At 43.8% G+C, this 25954-nt stretch overlaps 3 protein-coding genes across 6 annotated transcripts in view; 2 read left to right on the top strand and 1 right to left on the bottom strand.

The window, feature by feature from the left end:
- LOC147033664 (uncharacterized) overlaps positions 1-1203 on the top strand; it is a 65573-nt gene extending 64370 nt beyond the window's left edge. For all 3 annotated transcript variants that reach the window (XR_015055585.1, XM_085871747.1, XM_085871746.1), the window contains one exon: positions 1-1203. This exon is cut by the window's left edge and continues 803 nt beyond it. The gene's annotated coding sequence lies outside the window, so the exon portion shown is untranslated.
- The window catches only part of LOC147033655 (tubulin alpha chain-like), a 497880-nt gene that overhangs the window by 85332 nt on the left and 386594 nt on the right, over positions 1-25954 (bottom strand). The gene's annotated exons all lie outside the window — the stretch shown is intronic.
- LOC147033663 (uncharacterized) lies at positions 3299-17466 on the top strand. Its single transcript, XM_085871734.1, has 2 exons — positions 3299-3401; positions 14377-17466. Exon 2 carries the CDS (start codon positions 14473-14475, stop codon positions 16666-16668), a length of 2196 nt encoding a protein of 731 aa, XP_085727860.1. The 5' UTR covers positions 3299-3401; positions 14377-14472; the 3' UTR covers positions 16669-17466.

Genomic DNA, 25954 nt, shown 5'->3' with positions numbered 1-25954 from the left:
AGAATCAAATCATTGATTGGCTTGAGGGAACGTGCGGATATAATTGGCAAAATTGTCAAGAGAAGAGCAACTACTTCTAGAAGAAAAAAAGAAAAGTACATTGATACTCAAAGTGTGATCACCACAAGGAAAAGTGGTTTTAAAAGGTGGTGGCAGAGAATGTTTTTTCATGGACCAAGTGACCTCCCACAGCAGCAAAACCAAGTCAAACCTCTCCCAAAGCACTCTACTCCGCTTTAGCAAGTAAATAATTCTCAACCAGGGAGTCTCGGGACGGATCGATGTCCCAAACAAGGTGCTGGGTGTCCGCGTAGCAAGAAAGGGGGGAAAAAGGTTTAAAATAATCCCTGTATCATATACTAATGAACCAATCACAGTTGTTTTAGCAAATTAACCAAAGAGTGGAGAAGAGGTTGGAGGTGGAAAAGGAAGGATCATTATTTACTCAGGAAACTTGACATGATTCTCGAGGTGACAGATTTTAAAATTTAATCAAATAAACAATGAATGATTTAAAAAATATTAAATTATATAACTCGTGAAAAATTTGAACTCGATGAGGATAATCCTGACAACAAGTGAAAGGATTTAAAGGACTGTTTGAACTCTCACCCTGTGTTTGCCTCGGAACGAGGAACCATCCAAAGAGGTAACCGTGGTTTCTAATCAACAGGTGAAGATCTACAACAGGTAGAAAATACAGAGAGAAAGGGAACAAAGGAGATGAAACAACATGAAGATGAATATTTAAAATATTAACATGAATTCACAGAGTTTGAAACAAAGTTGTTAAAAATTGTTAAAATGATAAACTTGAGTGAAAGTGGATTCTCTTCATCGACTCCTCTGAAAACGAAAAACCTTCCAAGATCTTCATCCTCATTTTCCCACAATATCACTTTGTATCCGTGTCTGGATTCATTGAACAATCGTTCTTATAAAATCATCATTCTCGGTTTGGTGATGGGAATATCAGGAAATATAATTAATTTATCCCAAGTTTAATCTGCAATTCTTTCTTCATATCAATCACATTCGATCTCATCATTCATTTGTTCTTCATTTCACTTGTCTTGAACGACAAAATGTTAATATTTACAACATTATATAACGTGATTTATCAGGAATTGTGGGATTCGGTTGTTATTTCACATTTGTCTTATTTTTCTGAACTTAAATAAACATTGAAAATATTTTCCTTCACCTGCTTTGCTTGTCTACCTGGTTACTCACCACGATTTTCACAACCCAGACACAAGAGGAAGCCACTTGGTCCACCATAACTGTGCTGTATCCTCACTCCTGAATCTCGATCGATCGAACAGGCCTGTGGCATGGAGATAACCAATCGATCTCCAGGGAATGGCTCAGAGATCCGTCAGATATATCATGTTGTGTTCTTGCCTTCGTGGAGCCGGGACACACAGTCTTCTTTCATGTGTTTTATTGTGTGTCGCGGTGGCCTGACAGCGGTTTGCAGGTGTCGCTTTGGTCATCGAGTCAATGTTTGTTCTGTAATGTAAAAACAGAGGGTTGTGTCCACACCGGAGGTGTGGCAGGTGATCAGGATTAGACCTGGGGAGTAACTTCTCTGTGTCGTCGATAGGTCGAGGTCTAGTTCCCAGGATACTGTTTGGGCTCAGGTTGTTCATAACAATATATATATATATATATATATATATATATATATATATATATATATATATATATATATATATATATATATATATATATATATATATATATATAGTCTGTTATTTGGGAGTTGTCGCTGATCGGTGGGGGGATGTTTTGATAGATGTCATTGTCATGTCTTTGCGGTGTCATGTTGATGTTTCTCAGGGGTCTGTGGGTAGTTGGACATGAAGTGGCACAGGTGATCCTGGTTGGAACTTGCAGCTGAAAGGAACTGTGCACCTCATGTCCAAGTGGTCTTATACTTTTTTCAACATTTTTACCTCTGTGTGTAGGTGCACGACGATGGTGTTGTTAATGTGCAACCTGTGATGATGTGAAGGGCTTTCTTTAGTATGGTCACTGGAGTGTTCCGATATGTGGTTCAAGGGCTGGCGGAGTTAATGACTGATCTTATGTACTGTTTGTATGTTAGTGATTTTGTTTCTTTGTCGTGACTGCGTTTTACCATCAGTTTACCTTACTTGTGGGAGAAATGAAGCAAAGAGGGAACAGTGCCTGTGACAGCGTCGTGGCTACAAATTGGCCGAGTTAACCAACTCCACACACAGCACTCTATCGTATATCGTTTCAATGATTCTCTTGGACCAATTGTCCCAGATGAAACCCAAGCAAGAAAAGTCAAGACACAAAATCAACTCTTTCATTTATTTATTACTGGCAAATACAACCCATCGCTTCATTGAGGGGATGTTTAGGGGGTGGGGAGAAAGGGAGAGAGAGACAGAGGGAGAGAGAGAGAGGGCTAGGTGTGGGAGAGTGGAGAGAGGGGAGCGAGAGTGCAGAGGGGAAGAGGAGTGGGGGGATTTTTGTAGATGTTATGCCAAGTTTAACATCCATCTGAGAGACGGCACACACATTGATGAATCACTCTGCCTGTGAAACACCAGTATGATAGTTAATAGCTGGGTCAGGATTCAAACCCAGGCGAGACAGGTTAGAGGAGCGTGTGCATACCTCATGGCTATCCTGCCGTGATCTGGTGATTCGTTGTTTTATAAAAAACGGAATTGATTTGAGCAGCAGTTCCGACTGCGGACATCAAAAAAAAAGTTTTCATTTGTCCAATTTGCACATTTGTCGACAGCCATTCCTCTCCTCGACCTCCGGAGAGTTGTATGGTGGTGGAGAGGGTTTGGCAAGAGGATAGTGTCAGGGGAGGTGAGGGAAGGCAATGTGAGAGAAAGGGAAGGCAAGGGTGATAAAATGTGCCCAAACAGCATCATTTCATTTTTAATCACTGGGTTCTACATATGACTGAAGTGTTTTCAGAATGACTCCCTCACTCAGTCACTCAGTCACTGACTAACTCAGTCACCTACGGACACTGCTCAATCGCATCAGTTGACCCGACCAAAGTCCAGGTGAGATAAAAATGGTAGAAGTGAAATAAATTTATTGTAAAAACATCTAGATTCATTTCCCATTCGAAAATATCATTGTAAACTTCTTGGAAAAGACACATTGTTTACCCCTTAAGGGTAATTCCAAAGATTTCATCAAAAACATTTTAATAGGTTGTTTGTTCCCACCCCTCCCTCCATCCCAACCCACCCATCCCTCCCCACCCCACCCATCCCTCCCCACCCCACATCCCCATTATATCATCAGATGGTGAAACCCAGAGGAAGTGAATCCACCTGTTGGACACTTCGCTGCTTGAGGATCTTCTCTACCTTCTTACAGGACCCAGCGATACTCCACAGGTGCAGTATAATGATTTATATTAAATTATCGGAGATCAACAATGATTCTTACATTATGATCATAATTATATTAAATTAAATATTACCGATGATTCTGACGTCATTGGAATAATTATATTATATAATACAATACCTGTAATTATGAATGCATTTTCATCGTTTATATAAATATTTTGAAGAGTTAGTTTGTTTGTAAGTTTGTAAGTTATTATATCAAGGATGAATCACAGCACCTGTGGGTGGAGGTACATCACAATCGGGGTAAGGTTTTAAACTCCCACAGGTAAGCCTAGAGCTCCGTGATTAGGCCACCATAACATGTGTGTTGGGATGTGGGGTCAGGCAGTGCTGCTGCTGGCTCGCAGGCAAAAGGTAACCACCATGAGGACAATTACTCCATCGTGTTTCAATGCCCAACACGTCCCAAAACTACCACCGGGAAAAGCTCACCCGTCTAGGCAGCCCAGGTGACCCCAGGTAGTTCCATCATAAAATACAATGGCGATGATTCTTGTGTTGTAATCATTTTTCTTTTTTTTTGTGTACCTTGTGGAGGCTCGTGTGAGAGCTAACACCCAACACACAGCAAGGGGGGCATGAGACAAGAGGGGAGGGAGTGGGAAGGATAAAACAGTGGGGAACAGAGACATTAGGAGATCTGTGGAAGGGAATGGAATGGGATGGGGCAGGGAACATGGGGTATACAAGATGGACATTACAGGGACTCTCAGGAAGGAAAGCAGGGAATTTGAAGGAAGTGGGTTTGGGGTGGAATAACGGGGGTAGAAAAGATCGAGGATGTGGATGGGAGACGATAAGAGGTGATGGTGAACAGCTGTTTTGAAGGCCTGGAGGGAAGAGTGGGAATGAATAGAGTGAGGGAGATTATTCCAAAGGTGGGAAAAAAAGAGGAATGAAAGAGTGAAGATGAGCAGTGATTCGTGATTTTTGTAGTTTTACCAGAAGTGGGTTGTTAGCGGACCTTGAGCGCCCTGTAGAAATATGGTGGGGACAAATTGCAGACATATCAGGGTTGGCGAGACCGGCGAGGAGACGGTAGAAGACAGAAAGACCACCGACCTGCCTGTCGTGAGAGAGTGAGAGGCCCAAAGACTCGGCAGAGTCGCCAGAGATACCAATGATCCTAAATACCTTGGTTTCCATAACGTGAAGCCAAGAAAAGTGAGAGCAGGATCACCAGCCCGGAAAGGAGAGCAGTACTCCAACAGGCTGCGGACAAAAGCTTTGCATGTGGTCAGGAGCTCAGGTGGGCCGAGGAAGGACTTTGCACGATGGAGGATTCCCAATCGCAGACTGGCTTTGGGAGCCAGCTTGGAAATGTGGCTTTCCCAGGAAAGGTCATGTCAGATAGAGAGACCCAGATGCTTGAAAGAAAGGACTTCTTCCAGAGGGTGATTGAGAAAGTGGATGGGGGGATTTACCAAACGGTCCTTTCGGAGAGACATTGTGAGAGTGAGAGATTTGTGCGGATTGAAAGACATATTCCACGTGTTTGGACCAGTTTGTGATTTTACTCAGATTTGCTGAGAGCGAAGAAGCTGCTGCATGCCGGTCTGAGGGATGACAGATGGTATGACAGAGGGTCGAGTCATCAGCAAAGAGATAAAGCGGATTTTCCAGAAAGTCGGAGAGATCGTTGATGAAAACCAGAAAAAACACAGGCCCAGAACGCTACCTTGAGGAACTCCAGCCTGGACAGGAAGAGGGGATGAGAGAACTCCAATTATATTATATTGTATATTACCAATGATTCTCCCCTAATCCATATATAATTGAGCAAGTGTTTCTGATTATGTATGTATGTATGTATGTATGTATGTATGTGTGTAATGGTATATCAACTCTTCACCCATCCGTTGGACAGCTGACCTGACGCCACCTACAATTAACCCAAAGTACCCACAGGAACCAAAAGCCCCCGCACCCCCCCCCCAAGAGGAACAAAAATACCCAAACAACCCAAATGACCCGAAGGCATGAAATGATGACTCAAAAGACCTGAGGACAAAAACAACCATGAGTACCGAAACAACCCCGAGGACCTAAACAACCCCGAGCACCCATATGTCCTTGAGGACCTAAATTATTGAGAACCAAAAAGATCCAGAAGATCAAATAGACCCTGAAAACCAAAAAGACCCAAAAGAGTCCAAAGACTGGAAAGACCCATAAGACACAAAAGATTCTGAGGACCCAAAAGACCCCAAGGACACAGAAGTCTCCAAGGACTCCGAAGATCTAAAAGACCCCGAGGACACAAAATACCCTGAGGACTCAAAAGACCCTGAAGAGAAAATAATGAAAAGACCCCAAAAACCCAATGGACCACAAAGACTCCAAAGATCGTGCAAGACTGGATACCAAAAGACCAAACAGACCCCGAAGATCAAAAAAGGCCACGAAGACACAAAAGAGCCCAAAGACTGAAAATACCCACAAGACATAAAAGACCCGAGGACCGAAACAGCCCTGAGGAACCAAATGACCCTGAGGACCTAAATGACCCTGAGTCCCAAAACCAAAAAGACCTGAAAACCGAACAGTCCCAAAAGAGTGTGAATACTGAAAAGACCCACAATACACAAAAGACCCAGAGGATCCAAAAGACCCCAAAGACCTCGAGGAACCAAAGCACCCAAAAGACTCCAAGGACAGGTCAGGACAGGGATGGGAACATGCGCTGGAGCAGCGCGTCGCTGCGTCCCCTTTTCGCCGGAACTGCAGGGGCCTCCTTCTGGCCATCCACCACGCAGATGCCTGGCCCATCCCCATCTCCTTGAGATGCTGATCAATCTGCTGCAACCACGAGGCACATGGTCAGCCCATTGGCTGCACATGGTCAGCCCGCCTCATCTTACAAGGCTCCCTCGCTGAGAGAATCTGATAAGCAGGATCAACGTCAGGAAAACGAGCCACATGTCCATACAGCCAGAGCTGACACTCACGGACAATGCAGGAAACAAATCTCATTTGAGTCTCTCTCAGCAACCGCTCGTTGGATACAAAGTCTGACCAGCGATAGCCAAGGATTCTCCGAAGAGACCTGGTACCAAAGGAATTAAATCTCCATGTCAGAGTCCAAGTCTCACATCCAGAGAACAAGACTGGAAGCACCAAGGACCTGAAGACTTGGACTTTCATCCTCCCGCCCAGATACCAGCATCGCCATACCCCATGATCCAGTGAATCCATGACCTGGCAGGTCCGACCCAGACGTCTGTTGATCTCTGCTCACAGCCAGCAGAGACATGAATATCACTGCCAAGGTAAGTGAATCTCACCGTGACGTCGACATTCTTGCCAGGAACAGGTACAGCCAGGACAGCAGCATCCAAAATGTCATTGAAAGTCTGGATCTTCGAATTGACTCAGGAAACCCATCATCCCAGGGCTCCGACTCCTCTTTCAGAAACGCGAGGGCCCCCAAAAGGATATCTAGATTCTCCGCAAACATGACTGCATCATCTGCGAAATCAACGTCAGAGATCTTGACATTCTCAAATGATGCACTACAGCTTGATATCTCTGACATTCTCCCCAGAATCCAGTTCATACAAGTGCTGAAAAGTGTGGGGGCCAGTCCACACCCCTGATGAACCGCAGAAACGACTGGAAATAAGTCAGAGATGGTATCATCACATCTCACATACTCTCAGTACCAGAGTAGAGTTCAGACATCAGATCGATCAGTTTCGGTGGCACCCCACGAAGACCCAGAATCCTCCAGAGGACATCCCGATTCACTGAATCGAACGCTTTACATAGATCAACATAGGCTGCAAGCAGCCCCTGCCGAAACTCTCGTCTGCGTTCGGTGAGGACATGAAGAGCAAGGATACGGTCAATCGTTGAGCTCTTTGGTGTAAAGCTTGACTGCTCTGGACGCTGGTGCTCAAGCAGATGGTGGTGAACCTTATCAATAATTATTCGAGCAAAGACCTTGCCCAGCACTGAGAGAAGCGTCACCCCTCAAAAGATGTTGCTGTCTTGGCGATCACCCTTCCCTTTCCAGAGAAGGACAACAATGCCCCTCTTTCAGTCAGTTGGGATGATGCCTGTGTTCCAGGCAGAGCACCGAACTGCATGCAACGAAACGAGTACAGCATTTCCACCAGCCTTGAGAAGTTCAGCAGAGATGCCACATATACCAGGAGCTTTACCCCAATTTCAACCGGTTCACCGCAGCCTGTGTTTCCACAAATGAAGGTGGACCATAGTTGCTTGGAGGGTCAGCAATAGAAACAGTAACACCCCTGATATCCAACTCGACAGCTGGTGGATCAGCCTGAGACAGCTGCTCAAAGTAATCAGCCCAGTGGGCCTTCCCTTTGGATTATTGTTGAGAGCCCACCACCATCTGCTCCAACTGCAGGACACTGAGTGATGGGCTTGGAGGAAAGCAATGTGTGAATTCACCTGAAAGCAGGACGAGAATCACTTGACCACAGGTGATGCTCTACCCCCATCACAGATTCCTCGACCATAGGCCTCTTTGTCCACCCTAAGTGCACGTTCAGGTTTATGCCTCAGCTCCCTGAACAGCTCAGCTCTGCCATTCAGCCTGGCCCTGCGACTCTGGTCAATGGTATCCAGTGTCCCTTGAGAGAAAAAATTCTTCTTCGCCTCACGGTGAGTTCCAAGACATCTACCGGCGACATTAAGGATTGTAGTCTTCAAGGCACTCCACAACTCTTCAGCACCCAGACTCCCCAAATCTCCACTCAGCCTGTTTGCAAACTCTTCAGTGACCCTCTCATCATTGAGCTTGCCAACATCCAGCATCGGCTTGGATGGTACCATTCTCCTGGATTTAAGCTGCAACTTCAGAGTTGCTACAACAAGCCTGTGGTAAGCATTGAAGAACTGAGCACTCCGTAGACCCTGCAGTTCTGGATCATCCTCCAGCGACAATCAGCGAGCACAGAGTCAATCTATTTTGTGACATCACCAGCGATGGAATACCAAGTTCAGCAATGAGCTGTTGGAGCTGAAACCACGAACCAGCCATCCGAAGTCCATGACTTCTTGCAAAGTCAAGGAACTGAGTGCTATTCTGGTTCACAGTTCCAGACACATGGAGCCCAACATATGTCTCATAACCATCCATATCATTTCCATTCAATGCATTGAAATCGCCCAAGACGAGAAGAGTATCTCGCCTGGGGCACTGATCAACCACAGACACCAGCGTGGCATGGAATACATCCTTCACGGTGAGATCACTCGCCTCAGTTGGAGCACATTCAAAGAGCAGGGCAATGACACCCAAGGAGTGACGAATCCTTTGTCTCATAATACGCTCGTTGACTGGTTTTACCTCAATTATCATTGGAGTTCACTGATTGTGCACAGCTACAACAACTTCTTGGGCATGGTAACCATCAGAGCAACCAGACCAATCGTGGGTGTAACCACCCACGATGATCTCAACGCAATCTGGTCTCCGAACCCCAGTGAGTGCTGCAAAACCGATGTCTATACACTTGAGCTCAGATGATAACAGAGACAGGTGATCAGCCTCCCATTGGAAAAGGCCATTCCAGGCACATACCCAATGGGACCACCTCATGTTAACCCAAGGAGCCCGCCGTCTGGTGGACGACACCTCAGCACCACCCCAACACACATGACCACAATCTGACCCAGGAAAGTTACCCTGTGGTTTCCTTCCTGTCATGAAATATTGGGGGCCCCAAAAGCTTTGCCCGAATCTCGTCATCCAGTGAGGTGCCCTGCGAAGGGAAGCTGCACAGGAGGTACTTCCACTGAGTGGGTTTTCAGATGCTTTTTGTGCTTTCGAATGTTTTGCGGAATGAAGGGTTTTACGGTGGCCGGAGTGAAAATCCTGCCACCAACCTCCTAATACAAAAGTACCCCAAATGCAGGAGGACGTCCGCAGATACAGTTAGACACTGGATCTGGATGGCCGTTGGCTCACAAGGAGCTCCTCCACCCTTTGACAGATTTTGTATTTCATCCTGCTGGGTGTTCATATTGTTGCGAATTCCGGTCTGCCCGGCGTGCGATCGGCCACGCAACTCGAATCGCGACCGCGTCGCCCGCCGGAACGGACAATTCAGTCGTGATCCTCTTGGAACGACCGCCATGGAGCTAGTCACGGGTGGGTCTTTCGACTGCACCACAATCGTGGCAATCGACCACCCACGCAGGATAGGGTTGTTCGCCAAATGTCGATCTACCTAAGTACCTGCGCGAGTCGTTAACCGGGCAATGGTACCTCGCCGCTGGCCAGCCAAGGACACGAACCGCTTAAGCGTTCCGTTCCGTGCTTCAGTGATAACCAAGCGGTGTTATCGCCGGCCCCGACGGACGTGATTATTTACCGGGAGCTTAGACCCTTCTACCAATTCCTTCCGTGATGCAAGATGGAACTTTCAAACAAGGGAAAGGACGCAACGAAACGGGGAACAGTTTAACAAGCACATTTATTGCACACAAAGACAAGCACGTAGTTTACAGTTATACAATAAATCATGCACGTACACAGTGAAAGCAATGAAAGCAAGCAAATGCAGAGTTACAACCGACTATTTATTCACACAATTACTTAAACAGTATTTCTTCACAAGACGGCGCCACCACATGCAACTACACAAAAGCAAAGGAAAAGCCACCCTCAAAGGCAAGGGTGGCAGACAGCTCCATTGACCAAATGTGTGTGGAACCTGGATGAAGAGCTAGGTCCACGAGACCGAAGGGTCTCACCCATGCCCTCGTGGCACGATGGCGGGCAAGCCGCAATGTCAGCGTAACTGCACCTGACTACGTGCCCCTGGCGTGGCCGGTGAGCTCCCTCTGGCATTCTCCGCGCAGGCACGTGTTTCACCGTCGGCACCACGGTTGGGAAGAGGAACGGACAGGGTTACCGGCGCTTTCTCAGCGCGGATGCGGTATGGGGAGGGTTGTTGAGGTTCTCTTAGGAATGTTGCTGCTCTCCTGGCGAGACTGGGGTTACCGGCGCCCTCTCAGCACGAAGCTCGGTAAGGGAGAGGGGAATTGCTGACGCTCCGTCCTACGAGTTGACACTCTGGACCGCACTGGCTCCGGCGAACTCCTCCTGGCCGTGGCCTCCACTACGCCCCTTCTCCGGCGGTGGTCTCCGCTCAGCCCTCCGGTTCGCCTCTGAGTCCTCCTCCGCATCCCTGCTCCACTCAGTGACTCGCCCTCCTCGCCCCTCGACTTTGACCTGAGCTCCGAGTTCCTTACTCTCCGTCGATCGGCCCCGTCTGCCTTAAGACTTCAGCTCCGAGCTCCGTCTCCTTCCTCCGATCGACCCCAACTGCCTTCCCCCGTCTGCTTCAAGCTCCTTCCTCTCCACCGATCGACTTCCGTATTCCCCGAGCTGCGTTGTGCTCGCGCTTATTTAGGCCGGTGGAGGAGTGCATATGTAAATTTGTGGATCACAGCAGGTTTGGAGGCGGGGGGGGGGGGCTACACCACCTGATGCTCAGCCATTGGACGGATGAAAAGTGGGCGTGAATGATTCCTGATCCGATTTCTTCTTTGAAAGGATTCCATTCACAACCCATGGCACGACGTTCGGTAGGAAGGCAAAGGTGGTGGGAGTTTGCTGTGGTGGTTTGGGAAGGGTGTTGGTGGTGGCGATTTGGTTGTTGGCGGGCGTCGTTTGAGAATAGGGGTGAGGCGATGTTTGAGGGGTGGGGTTGTGGAGGTGAAGGGGTGAAGGTGGTGATGGTTTGCTGTAGTTGTTTGGGGGCATTGTTGGTGGTGGCGATTTGGTTGTTGGGGGATGATTGGTCCAAAATAATGATGGAGAAAAGAAAAACGGCTAACTCAAAGGATCACAGCCCTGCGAACAAAGAAATTCCCTTTAAACAACGGTGGGGATCTAACTGAACAAAAACTTACCGGCATAACTGAGCTGGGGACCTTCATGGTGTATTGTAAATTTCCACAACCCTAATAATATCATACACCTTCCTCAGCAAAAAACTTAGTAGGGGAGACGGTTTAGTCACTGGACCCTGAAGATATAAAAGACCCAAAAGGACGCAAAAGACCCCAAGGATCCCGAAAACCTAAAAGACCCCAAGAATCATGAAGACTGAAAAGACAGGGGATCCAAAAGACCATCAGGACCCAAAATACCTAAAGTTCCCAAAATTCCCAATGGACCAAAAACACTGAACGAGACTATCTGGGGAGTTCTACATGATGTAAAATGTGACTTCAGGTCCCCAACCATCCAAATCCCCCCTCCCCCCCCACCACACAATCCCAAGTCCTCAGTGCCCACTCCAAACTTTGTCCTCTCTCTGCCCATGCCAGCAGCACACCAAACTTTGTCCCCCCCCCTCCTTCTTCAAATCATCAAAGCCCCTCCCAACCCAAAGTCCTCAACTCCCCACCCTCTTCAAAAGCCTCAAACCCCTCAATCCTAACCCTGTCTCCTCTCTGTCCCCCCTCCACCAATCCAACTCTGTCATCCCCTCCTCCTTTATTCTTCAAGCCCTCAACTGCCTCAAACCCCAACCACTCAACCACCCTTCCAAAACCCACGTCCTGAATACCCCCACACATCCCAACATTTCAGTCTCCCTTATCCAACTCTGTAAACCCACACTCCCAACTGTCTGCCTCCCCCCCCCCCATTTCTTCCCGTTATTAACATTAGACAAGGATACACACCAGTGAACTTTGAGCATGAGAAGCCCATTCAGCCTTTCATGCCTGCATTGTTCTTGTCCCCATTTGTTAATAACAATGTTAAAAGGAAATAAAGATGGAATGTAAAATTCACAATCACTTCCCCCTTTCTTCCTTTATCTTTACGAGAATTCATGGACCTGTGTATGTTTGTTTGTTTGTTTGTTTGTCACGCTGTTTACTCCTCCTGCAGTTCTGGGCCAATTCCATCCAGACTTACAACATAGGATCAGCGTGACCCCAATTAATGTTTCGGGGTGTTTTTATCTTTGCCAGTGGTATTGGGAGGAGGGGAGGGACACAAGTTCTCTATGTCAATGTGCATCATGCAGCGTCACATCCAAGTGGTGATCAATGGTGGAGACTTGTAACAGAAAGAGTATTACAAGTCTCTACCATTTACAGCACAGTCTTCCTGTCCCCACATTTTCCGATGCTGTGAAGTGATTTGAATTATAAGCAGTAGGTATGTTTTTGCTTCACACATGTAACCCAGGTTATTTTTTTGCCAAAACAGAACGGTCAGTTGCCTATACACTGCCCAAATAGGGGTATATGTTGAATGGTATAATTAGCAGAGTACCTGCACAACAGGTGATCTTGTTTCCAGCATGCAAAACGTTATTTTGACACATGCCTTTATTTGTGTGGTGCATCGACAACAGACCGCTGCCTTGATCACTATCAAAAATAAAAATAACACAGGTTACATCTATAAGGTAAAAAGACTTCCTTTCTTGTCACAATCAATATGTGGCTCTTCATTACTCTTTCTCATCTCCTCTTCCTGTCCAGGCTGGAGTTCCTCAAGGAAGTGTTGTTGTCCCTGTGCTTTGTCTGGTTTAAAACAATGATCTACCCTCAGGAGAGCCAGAAAACAACATCCTTCTGAGCTCAAGTCTAAACTCTCAAACCTCTCTCCCTCCTCCAAATCCTGGTGGCGTCTAATCAAATCTGTTTCTGGTGTATGTTCCCCCTCCTTCCCCTCCCTAACCTCAAATTTCCGCACTGCTGATAACGCACGTGAAAAGGCTGAATGCTTAAACTCGGTATTTGCATCGAAATCTTGTGTCGAAAACCCATCACTTTCTCTACCCACCTTACCCAGTCGCACACAACTGTCCCTGGACTTTGTGTCCTTTTCTCCTGACAAGGTGGAGAGCCTGCTGTCAAACCTCGACTCAGATTCTGCAACCGGTCCAGACGGCATCAGCCCACATGTCCTATAAATGGCTCCTCTGCTCTTGCTCACCCTCTCTCTGTTCTATTCACCCTCTCATTTGCTCAAGATCATCTGCCATCTGCTTGTAAGTCAGCAAACATTACTGCATAAAAAAATGTGCAAAATCAGATCCCTGCAACGACAGACCAATCAACCTTCTCCCAATCATCAGCAAGGTTATGGAATCCATCATCACTTCAGACATGAAATCCTTCCTCTTCTCCAATGGCTTGATTTCCGATCATCAATTTGGTTTCAGACCAGGGCACTCTACCCTGGATATGCTGCTTCTGCTCTCCCAACAATGGATGGAGGTCCTCAATGCCGGACATGAAATCAGAGCCATATCCCTGGACATATCAAGTGCTTTTAACACAGTCTGGTACCATGCCCTGCTCACCAATCACCAAGCTCTCTTCCTATGCTATCCAAGGCCATCTCCACTCATGGGGAAGGGGGGGGGGGTTCCCACCCCCCTCCAAAATGTACGTTCACCACTCATGAGACCACAACCTTCACCACTCATGATGTACCAACGATTGTTCAGGCAATTTTGAAAAAAATTGGGGTCGAGGGGGAATTATGGGAGGGGGGTTGCTCCCTAAAATAGGTATTTGCAATAACGTTGGTTCAGTGGTACAATTTGCTGATTCCACCCAACATTGACTTCCTCCTCAGTGTGATTATTCTACCAGGTGAGCGCACAGGGGTATTCCCCCTATTTTTTTTATTATTATTATTAGTTTATCTGGAATTTGAATTCCAGATAAGGAATTGTCTTAAACAGGGATTGCAAAGCTCATTCCTGTCACGTCATTTGAAGTAGGTCAAAATGGCAGCCTTGGTAAATTCCTTCAAAAATCTTCTCCAGACCCACCAGTCGGAATGCTACCAAATTTGGGTTAAAACATTAGCCCAGAGCTCAGATAAGCTACAGGTGTCGTGGGGTCCTATTTTTCTCTGCTTGGCACATTCATCTCTTATGGTGTGAAATGCAGACAAGTTTATACACTGATTCTTTCTTTTTTCTCCTTTTTTTTGCAGGTGTTTGGAATCAAACCTGAGCCTCAGCCAAGAAAAATCTCAAATAATTGTCATCCAGTAAATGTAACCACAACAACAAAAATTACGAAATTAACAATGATACATGAGTCATTGCAAACTGTGTCATCATCTTCTGATGGTGGAAGCAGAAATGCAGCAGAAAAACAACCAGTTGTGTCATTGACGACAGAAGGAACAGAAAAAGGAAATGTAAAAACGGAAAATACGCCAGAAACTCATGAAGATAAACAAACATCAACATCAACAATAACAACAACAACAATAACAACAACAACAACAACAACAACAACAACAATAAAAACAAAAACAATAATAGAAAGTGAAAATACAGGATCAGAAACTCGTGAAGAGAAACAAACAGCAACTGATATTGCAGAAGCATATGATGGCGATGGTAAAGGAAGAAACCAAGGGGTGGGATGCAAGAAATCAGTGAAGAATTGCAATGATGGAAAAGAAGAATGTTCAAGAGGAAAAGGTCTACAGGAAAAAAACACAAAACGTGTGAAAAAAGACCTTGTGATTTATTGCAAAGAAAATAAATTGATAGAAAAGGGATCACCATCAGTGTGTAACATTCCATTGACGGAAACAAGTCACAATCACTATAGATTTGGTGATGTTGTTGAAGGCAAGCCAAACAAAACGATAATGATGGTTGGAGCGAGGGGATCAGGAAAAACCACTCTTATCAATGCCATGATCAACTATATCCTGAATGTAGAGAGGAAAGATCATTTCCGTTTCAAACTGGTCACTGAAACGACAAACACATGCCAGGCACACAGCCAAACATCTGAAATAATCGTTTATGAAATCAATCATCGCGAAGGATTTAACATTCCATTCTCTCTCACCATAATCGACACACCGGGATTTGGAGACACATGGGGAATGAGCCAAGATGACGAGATTGTGGAGCAGATTGGAAAGTTCTTTTCCAAAACAGGAGGGATAGATCAGATTGATTGCATTTGCTTTGTTGTACAAGCAGCATTATCATTTCTATCGGTGACCCAGAATTCCATCTTTAACTCTATACTTTCAATTTTTGGAAAAGATATAGAAGAGAACATTCAAATCCTTGTGACGTTTGCTGATGGACAACCTCCACCAGTTCTGACAGCGATAGAAGAAGCTCAGGTTCCTTGTTCCAAAACAAAAGAAAACCGCCCCGTTCATTTCAAATTTAATAACTCGGCTGTGTTTGCTAAGCGTACCGAGAACACAAACGATGATGAAGGAAATGACAGCGATGCCGAGGAGTTTGATGAAATGTTCTGGAGGATGGGAACAAAGAGCATGGAAAAGTATTTTACTGCTTTGGGAAAAATGGAGACCAAGAACCTGTCCTTGACGAAGGAGGTTCTTTCGGAGCGAGAACACCTACAAACTGCTGTGGAAGGTTTGCAACCACAAATCAATGCAGGTTTGGTGAATTTAGAAGAACTACGGAAAACAACCGCAGCTCTAGAACAACACAAGACTCTTATGGATGAAAACAAGGACTTTGAGTATGAAGTGGAAATCACTGTTGGAGAGAAAGAGGATGTAGAACACGTTTTAACTTGCTGTCAGCTGTGTGGATTTACCTGTCACGAGAATTGTTTACTTGCAAATGATGAAGATAAGATACATTGTGTAGCTATGAAAGATGGGAAATGCACAGTTTGTCCTGGAAAATGTGTTTGGAATGTTCACTCCAACCAAATATATAAATGGATCTACATCACTAAAAAGGAGAAAAGAACGTACGGAGAATTGAAGAAGAAATACGAGGGAGCACTTGGTGAAAAAATGACAACGGAGAAGATGTTTCAACAGCTTCAAATGGAGTTTGATGTTTGTGAACAGAAAGTGTTGGAACTTGTTGAAGAAACTTCTTGGTGCCTTGAACGGCTGAAAGAAATCGCTTTGAGACCCAACCCGCTGCAAACTCCAGAGTACATCGACCTGCTCATCGAAGGTGAGAAACAAGAAGCAAAACCAGGATATCAGGAGAGAATCAAATCATTGATTGGCTTGAGGGAACATGCGGTTATAATTGGCAAAATTGCCAAAAAAGAACAACTACTTCCAAAAGAAAAAGACAAGTACCTTCGTACTCAAAACGTCAAGGAGGCAATGAAAAGTGGTGTAAATAAGCTTTGGTCAGTTGGCAAAAGTTTAATGGACTATGCAATCTCCAGCAGCAAAACTGACGAAACTCTCCCAAACCAAGGGAGTTCAGGGACCGATGCACGTCCTGATCAAGGTGCTGGGTGTCCGTAGAGCAAGAATGGGGAAAAAAGGTTTTAAATAATCCCTGTATCATGGACCAATGAACCAATCACAATTGTTTTCGGAAATTAACGAAAGAGTGGAGAAGAGGTTGGAGGTGGAAAAGGAAGGATCATTATTTACTCAGGAAACTTGACATGATTCTGGAGGTGACAGATTTTTAAATTTAATCAAATAAACAATTAATGATTAAAAAAAATATATTAAATTACATGACGAGTTAAATTTTTTGAATTCGATGAGGATAATCCCTAACAACAAGTGAAAGGATTTCAAGGACTGTTTGAACTCTCACCCTGTGTTTGCCTCGGAACGAGGAACCATCCAAAGAGGTAACCGTGGTTTCGAATCAACAGGTGAAGATCTACAACAGGTAGAAAATACAGAGAGAAAGGGAACAAAGGAGATTAAACAACATGAAGATGAATATTTAAAATATTAACATGAATTCATAGAGTTTGAAACAAAGTTCTTAAAAATTGTTAAAATTATAAACTTCAGAAAACAAAAAACCTTCCAAGATCTTCATCTATTGAACAATCGTTTTAATAATTCATCAGAATAGGTTTGTTGATGGGAATGTCGGGATATATAATCAATTTCTCCCAAGTTTAATTAGCTAATCTTTCTTTATATCAATCACATTTGTTCTTTATTTCACTCATGTTAAAGAAACTTTTGTTTACAATTACAACAATATGTGTGGTGATGCATCAGGAATTGCGGGATTTGGTTGGTATTTTACATTTGTGTTATTTTTCTCGACTTTAATAAACGTTTTAAATATTTTTCCTTCGCCTGTATTGTTTGTCTATCTGAATACTCACCACTCGATATACTGGGACCCCACAGTGACGTTTCACACAAGGATGTCTATACTAATAAATCGGGTACAGGAGAATGGCACCTGGTCCATCATACCTGTGCTTATCAAAATCATATTAATCCGATCTATCAGTTGATCAACTCAACTTTATTGGGGTGCGGATGAGAACCGGAGAAACCATCATCATCAGGGTTTCTTTCATCTTTCTTTGCGGAGGGTTCGGGGTGGGGGGAAGAGGAGGAGGTGGAGCGGACAAAGATGGTGAAGGACGAACAAACATGGACAGCACTTTCACCTTTTTGATGAGATCCTCTTACAGACATCACAATCATGGTACATACAGGTGTACAGTCACCTTTCAATACCTCATCTACCTATCATTCCAACGAAATGCATTTATCCCTCCATCCTCAATGCTTCTAAATACCTATCCAATTTCAAAATAAACCCAGCAACTGTTTCTGCTGATACTACCTTTCTCGGAAGACCAATGTGGTGGCAAGACATTCCATGCATTAAGTACCATATGACTTAAGTACCTTTCACATATTCCATGCTTTGAGTACCACATGACTGAAAGACCTTTAACTTGTTACTGTAAGCCTGGTCGGTCCTTCTGAGGTCGGCAAAATGAGTACCAGTGTACTGGTTGAGGGGCACAGCATCAGTGGCACAGCCGTTCTCCAAGAAATGATAGCAACCTGGCAGCCAAAGCTGTTATATGCAAGAAAAGAACATTGTTACCCTCATACTGTAACTCTCCTCCTCGTACTCTCAGGCGATGGCCCCTGGTCCTGTATATGCTGTCTACGTCCACTCTGCTGAAGAACTCTTCCACACTTATTCCTTCTCCACCCTTCATTATATTAAACACTAACAAATACCATCCATCACTTCACTGGTGGAGGTATTAAGAGGGGAGGGAAAGTGAGGAGAGAGTGTGAGTGAAGAGGATGGAGGGGCATGGAGGGGAAGGGGGTGTTCTGGACTTATGTTTGGCAGTGGGACTTGAAGGGAAAAGGGGGGGGGTGACTTGCATTTGGGAGGGGGACTTGAGGGCAAGCAGGGGATGGGGAGGGGATGGTCCCATCTGCCACCATGAGGACAGGATTGAACGAAATGGGGTACATTAAAAAAGCACGTTCAAACAGGATACCAAAACCACCTGTCACTTTCAAATAGCACGTACCATTTTGAAAAAGATTATAGCGTGGGCTTCCTTTGAGGTACACGACTCCAACTGTGGCTACCACCCTGTTTACCTGCTCTGGAACTGGATCTCTTCTGGGGAGGGGGGGTCACACACCGCCCAGAAACACCGGAGTGCAAAGAACACACGAACCAGAGAAACTAACACCGCTCCAGCATCCGGGCCCACGAGCCTGCCCAAACCTGCAGTCCAAACCCCAGAACCTGGCTCAGGCCCAGAGACCCTCGCGGATGCCCGTTGTACCCCAGCGGCAATGTTTATAAACGCCCGGACACGCCAGTATTTTGTGCCTTTATTTAATTTCAGCACATGTTTTACAACCAAAACGAGATGAGTTCCAGAATATCTCAACCCGAGTCCAATCCCAAAATTCAAACCGCGGAATTGAATCCAGCAGCAGCCCCAATCGCCAAAAAAGTGATCATCCGCCAAATCCTTACACTCTCTGACACTCTGGGCTCAAACCACAAACACCACAGCACAACATAACCACCTTCAAACCAGAACACAACCACCTGTGGGAACTTATCACAACCACCCATTGTTCATCATTTCATAAGTGGTGGAAGAGGAGTGAGAGAGGGAGGTGAGAGAGGAAGGAGAGAGAGGGAAGGGATGGATGGAGGGAGGGAAACATGGATGGGATGGAAAGTGGATTCACAGAAAGTTCCACAGTTGTTCATGAACACACGACACTCCAATCTCACAGAGTGAACACGAGGTGTAAGGAATGAATTAATGAGTCCCCACCTGCTGTTCCTTCATCTCCCATTACATTTCCTGCAACAACAACAATGATCTTGGGTTTTGGAAACAACTCTCCCCTAATAACATCTGAAGTAATAACCTCAACAGTACTCCATCAGGGGGTGCATCTCCGAGCATCTCCGGGCAGTGTTCAACATGAATGACTGCTCTGGGGTGAAGGTAACATTTTAAACTTTTTCCACATTTAACGGAGACAATGGAACACATGTTTATATATGTACTTAATTTACATTATCACCGAACATTGTCTTGAATGTCAATTTGTAGTTTTGTTTTCAAAAACGCCAACAGCTTTGATAAAAAGTAATTTACCCCACCTTTTACTGTCTCGCCCATGGCATACAAACATCAGTTTAGTCCATCCATCCATCCCTTCTATCCATCCTTCCCTTGCCTCCATTCCTTCCCACCATCAATTCATTCTCCCCTCCTTCCATCTGTTGATAAGGAACGGAAGGCTTGGCACCACACGACATGACGGTGCAACACAGGCAGGTGGGGCCTGAACTTTGTACATTGGTCGATGGATTTTTGATTGTGTTGTACAGAGGGACACATGCCATGCATCACCATGGCTTGCAAACAAACATCCAAGCAGCTTATAGAGTGCCCGCTAAGTGGCTTAAGCACTCAAGCAAGCACTCCAATTAAGCGGTTGATAAGGAATGGCAAGCTTGGCGATTAACAATTGCCAATCGGTCAAATGAAACACCACCCTGAGACGTTTGGAATGTCAATCAATGTCCAAAATGGACAAATGAACACTTTTTTATTGCAGCCGGAACTGGTGCTAAGGTCAATGCCGCAGTTTAAAGTTTTAATTCAGCTCATGTTAAGAGATTCTAGAGATTATCACATGTGTGGAAATCATGTAAAAGCACAAACACTGATGTCTCCGGTTAACAAAGCTTATGGTAATTCAACAACATCTATACTCCAATAAGTGTGTGTGTGTGTGTGTGTGTGTGTGTGTGTGTGTGTGTGTGTGTGTGTGTGTGTGTGTGTGTGTGTGTGTGTGTGTTGTTCAGAAAGCATAACATATTCTCTCTGATAACTCCCTTACCCCCACCCATCCGTTTCTCTTTGTCCCATCCTTGCTCAACACCCTCCCAATGCAGTGCAGCAATGCAATGCAGTGCACCCTCCACACACATCTCTTTCACTCTCCCCATTTGTCTGTCTCTCTCTCTCTCTCTCTCTCTCTCTCTCTCTCTCTCTCTCTCTCTCTCTCTCTCTCTCTCTCTCTCTCTCTCTCTCTCTCTCTCTCTCTCTCTCTCTCTCTCTCTCTCTCTCTCTCTCTCTCTCTCTCTCTCTCTCTCTCTCCCCCCCCCCCCTCTGTCGCTGGACATGTCCAGACAGTGGTTTTGTCCTTGCTGGGTTTCTCTCCAGACATGTCAGGATGGTATTTATCTCTGGACATGTCCGGATGGGAGTTTGTCTCCGGATATGCCTGGGTAGTGTTTATGTCTGACCGGGAGTTTGTCTCCGAACGTATCTGAGCGGTGTTTATCTCTGGACAGCTTGGCTCCAGATGTATCTGAGTGGCATTTGTCTCTGAAAATGTCCGGGCAGTGTATATAGCTGGTCGGCGGGTTGTTTCTGGATGTATCTGCGTGGTGTTTGTCTCCGGACAGCTTGGCTACGGATGCGTCTGGGCAGTGTGTCTCCGAACGTGTCCGGGTGGTGTTTTTTTTTATGTCCAGACAGGGGTTTGTATCCGGATGGGTCCAGGGGGTGTTTGTCTCTGGACGTGTCCGGGTGGTGCTTGTCTCCGGACATGTCCGGGCGATGTTTGTCTCCTGACGTGTCCGGGTGGTGTTTGTCTCTTGGCGGTATTTATAGCATGACCTGTAGAAAATAGATTTCAGACATTATTTTGTTTCTATCTTCACTGTTATTCAATGCAGAATCAATTTAATGAGACGGTATGATCGTAATTTACGCTCCATGCACGTCTGCCTTCCCTTCCACTCACCTCACACTGCCTTCCCTTCCTTCCTCTCTCTCTCCCCCACCATTCCCTCTCTCCCACCTCTTTTTCTTCCTCCTCTCAAAATTCAAATCAGCAAAATGATGGGTGATATTTGAATGTGTGATTTTTTTTTATGATGCCATATGTGCCTTCGTTATGACGTCATAATTGCATACGTAGAATGCTACATCCGACCAGTATGAAAATTTTTGAAGGTCAGGTATTGATAAATTGGTCCACAGAAAAAGCATTAATGACGTTATTGGTCACTTTGTTCGGCAGCCATATTGTTTTATTTGTTTGTTTGTTTTTTTTAACCTTCAAAAATCTTCTTCTCTGAAACAGCTTACCGATCGAGGCAAAACTTTCGACGTATGTCCGCCTATCCATGAGGAAGAAAATGTTCACACATGACATCATCGGTCACATGGTTTGGCAGCCATATTGGATTGAGCAAAAATCTTTAAAATATCCTTTCTCTTGAACCGCTTCATCAATCCAAGTGACACTTTACAATTATGATCTATTTGTGATGGGGAATATATCTTATAAATTTCAACCTGATCGGATGCATGGTCTGGCAGCCAGAGTTATTTATTTTTTTTGATCTGGGATCTCTTTATTTACGTTTTTTTTTAATAAAGCTCACTTGGCTGCACCTGGATGTATTTGAGGATAGAGGAGTAGCAGCTGAAACCCGAATCCTATCCAGGTTCCTCCTGATGACTTCACTGTGGGACTGTAACTATTTGGTCTTCCAATCTAAATTCAATTGAATAATAATAAACATCATTGGTCTGGGTCAAGTGTCTGATCAAGGCGGGGCTGCATAAAAGCAGAACATGTTGGTACCTGGTCATCACTGCCAGTAGTTATAAAGTGGCAGTTCTATCTATCTCATAAGTTATGTAACACACCAGTACACAAACGCAACACAAAATACACGACACAAAACTACACAAACACCAGACAAAACAAGTCCTGGTGAGAATCTGCAATCTCTGATTGCTCTTTTTATTGTTGGAATTTGTTTTACTCCAGAAACATCTTGTTTACCCCCAACGACCTGGCGTTAGATTTTGCAACACGCACACTTGTTTGACAAGAAACAACATTATTAATATATTTTATGGTCCTAGGGATCATGTTGATTGGTTGGTTGGTTGTTTGTTTGTTTATATTTATTATTTCTGATGATAAACAGAAGGGACAATTAGGAAAAAAAAACCGTGTTTCTTTCGCTCTCCTGGAACGTAGTTCTGGGGAGCTTATGGGATAGTGCGTCGTCCGTCCATCCACAAATTCTTGCAACTTCTTCTCTGAATACGCAAACGATTTCGATGAAACTTTACCACAATGTTCAACAACGTGTATGTTCCAAAGTTTGTTCATGGCATTAAAAAATTCTGGACCGAAAGGGACATTTTTTTAATGTAGGAATGGGAGCTGCCCCCCAAAATAGGTATTTTCTTTCGTCTCAGAAATTACACATGCAATTTTGATGAAGCATGACCACAACCTTCATCACCCGTGATGTACCAAAAAAAATAAAAAAAAATACATATAAAAATGTATGTTTTATATAAAAATGTATGTTTCCTATAAAAATTGCATGTTTTATATAAAAATGTGTTTCCCATAAAAATGTATGTTTCCTATAAAAATGTATGTTTTATATAAAAGTGTTTCCTTTAAAAATGTATGTTTCCTATAAAAATGTATGTTTTATATAAAAATGTGTTTTATATAAAAATGTGTTTCCTATAAAAATGTGTTTCCTATAAAAATGTGTGTTTTATATAAAAATGTTTCCTCTAAAAATGTATGTTTCCTTTTACAATGTATGTTTTATATAAAAATGTGTTTGCTATAAAAATGTATGTTTCCTTTTACAATGTATGTTTTATATAAAAATGTGTTTCCCATAAAAATGTATGTTTTATATAAAAATGTGTTTCCCATAAAAATGTATGTTTTATATAAAAATGTACTAGCATAACCCGCGCTCTGCGCGACATGTTGGGGTGGGTGTGTTTGAGAAAGGAACTGATGCAGAGTATCAGTAGTAATTTTACTTTAATGCAGTAAGTGGAATATGATTTCACTGTTTCAGAACCATTTTATATACTTTTTTTTGTACCATGCACCTCAAATGGTCTTTGAGATAATGTAAGCCGAATATCACGTTACTCGAGCGCAGAACAAAGTCGAAGATAGCGCGACACAAAACCACAAACTCGGAAATAATATATAAGAAGATTTTATTTACTTTTTTTGTACCATGCACCTCATATGGTCTTTGAGATAATGTAAGCCGAATATCACGTTACTCGAGCACAGAACAAAGTCGAAGATAGCGCGACACGAAACCACAAACTCGGAAATAATATATGATGTTTTATATTAAAATGTATGTTTTATATAAAAAATGTATGTTTTATACAAAAATGTGTTTCCTTTTAAGATGTGTTTCCTATAAAAATGTATGTTTCCTATAAAAATATGTTTCCTATAAAAATGTATGTTTTATATAAAAATGTGTTTCCTATAAAAATGTATGTTTCCTATAAAAATGTGTTTCCCATGAAAATGTGTTTCCTATAAAAATGTGTCTTATATAAAAATGTGTTTCCCATGAAAATGTGTTTCCTATAAAAATGTATGTTTTATATAAAAATGTGTTTCCTATAAAAATGTATGTTTCCTATAAAAATTTATGTTTCCTATAAAAATGCATGTTTTATATAAAAATGTATGTTTTATATAAAAATGTATGTTTTATATAAAAATGTGTTTCCTATAAAAATGTATGTTTCCGATAAAAATGCATTTTATATAAAAATATGTTTCCTACAAAAATGTATGTTTTATATAATAAATGTGTTCCCTATAAAAATGTGTTTCCTATAATAATGCATGTTTCCTATAAAAAATGCGTTTCCGATAAAAATGTGTTTCCGATAAAAATGTGTGCTTCTTATACCCACTGTGTTTACTCACAGTATAACATTATATATATATATATATATATATATATATATATATATATATATATATATATATATATATATATATATATGGAATATATTGTCAAATTATCCAACAAAATAAATGATGATTTACGGTGAATTTCATGAAGATCAGATTGGTGGAAATTTGACCAATTCTTTAACTTGGGCCTCTTTAATTTTGATAATGGTTTAACTTGTGGAATGGCATCATACCAAATTAAATATGGTGTGTGTGTGTGTGTGTGTGTGTGTGTGTGTGTGTGTGTGTGAGTGTGCGCACGCGCGTGTAGGGGTGCAAAGTCATAGAAAAAATATTTTCCCCTCCACACACGGCACAATGCAAGTTGTTTGACTGACCCCTACTGGAGATAGAGGGGATTGCTAACCACAACCAAAAATAAATTTGCCCCACCTCCGCAATATCCAGTTCTGGATCATCCTCCAGCGACCATCAATGAGCACATGGTCAATGTCCTTTGCCACATCACCAGAGTTGGAATACCAAGTCCAGCAATGAGCCTGTGGGTGCTGAATACATGAATCAGCCACCTTCAGTCCATGACTTCTTGCAAAGTTAAGGAACTTCGTGCTATTCTGATTCACAGTTCCTGACCCATGGGATCAACACACATCTCATAGCCATCCCTATCAATGCCAGTCGATGCATTGAAATACCAAGACTACAAGAGTATCTCGCCTGGGACACTGATCAACCACAGACTCGATCATGGCTTAGAATGCGTCCTTCACGGTGAGATCACTCGCCTCAGTCACAGCACATGCAGAGACCAGGGAAAAGACACCCAAGGAGTGACAAATCCAAAGTCCCATAATACGGTCGTTGACCGATGTTACCTCAATTATCATTGGAATCAGTTTAATGGACACAGCTACAGCAACTCCTTGGGCATGGTAACCATGAGAGCAATGAGACCAATAGTTGGTGTATCCACCCCCATTTATCTCGCCCCTACCTGGCCTTAACCACAGGGTGCTGCAATACCGATGTCCAAGCGCTGGAGCTCAGATGATAAATCAGGTGGTCATCTTGTCTGAGATATAAGACATTCCTGGCACCACCCGAAGGGACCGCCTCAGGTTAACTCAACGAGGCCGCCGTTTGGTGGACAACACCACAGCACCATCTGCCACACACCCCCGCCAACTGACCCAGGAAGTTTACCCCGTGCTTTTCCTCCTATCAAAGAATGGGTGTCTTGAAGGCTTTTCCCCAATCCAGTCATCTGCTGAGTTGCCCTGCGAATGGCAGCAGCACAGGAGGTAGTCCCACAGAGTGAGTTTTCAGTTTTCTTTGTGTTTATGGGTTTTGTGGAATGAAATGTTTTCCAGTGGCCGGAGTGCAAATCCTGCCACAAACCTCCTAATAAGAAGTAACCCAACTTCAGGAGAACATCGGAAGACACAGTTGGGTCCTAAATATGGATGGCTGTATTACAGTCCATCGTGTGTCAAGTATGGTTGAAATCTCT

The sequence above is a fragment of the Eptatretus burgeri genome, chromosome 2 (genome assembly GCF_056783735.1).
Source record: "Eptatretus burgeri isolate ZD-2024b chromosome 2, Ebu_testis_v1, whole genome shotgun sequence".
Lineage (NCBI taxonomy): Eukaryota > Metazoa > Chordata > Myxini > Myxiniformes > Myxinidae > Eptatretus > Eptatretus burgeri.
Note: the sequence above shows the minus strand (reverse complement) of the source record. Positions and strands in the feature narration are given on the sequence as shown.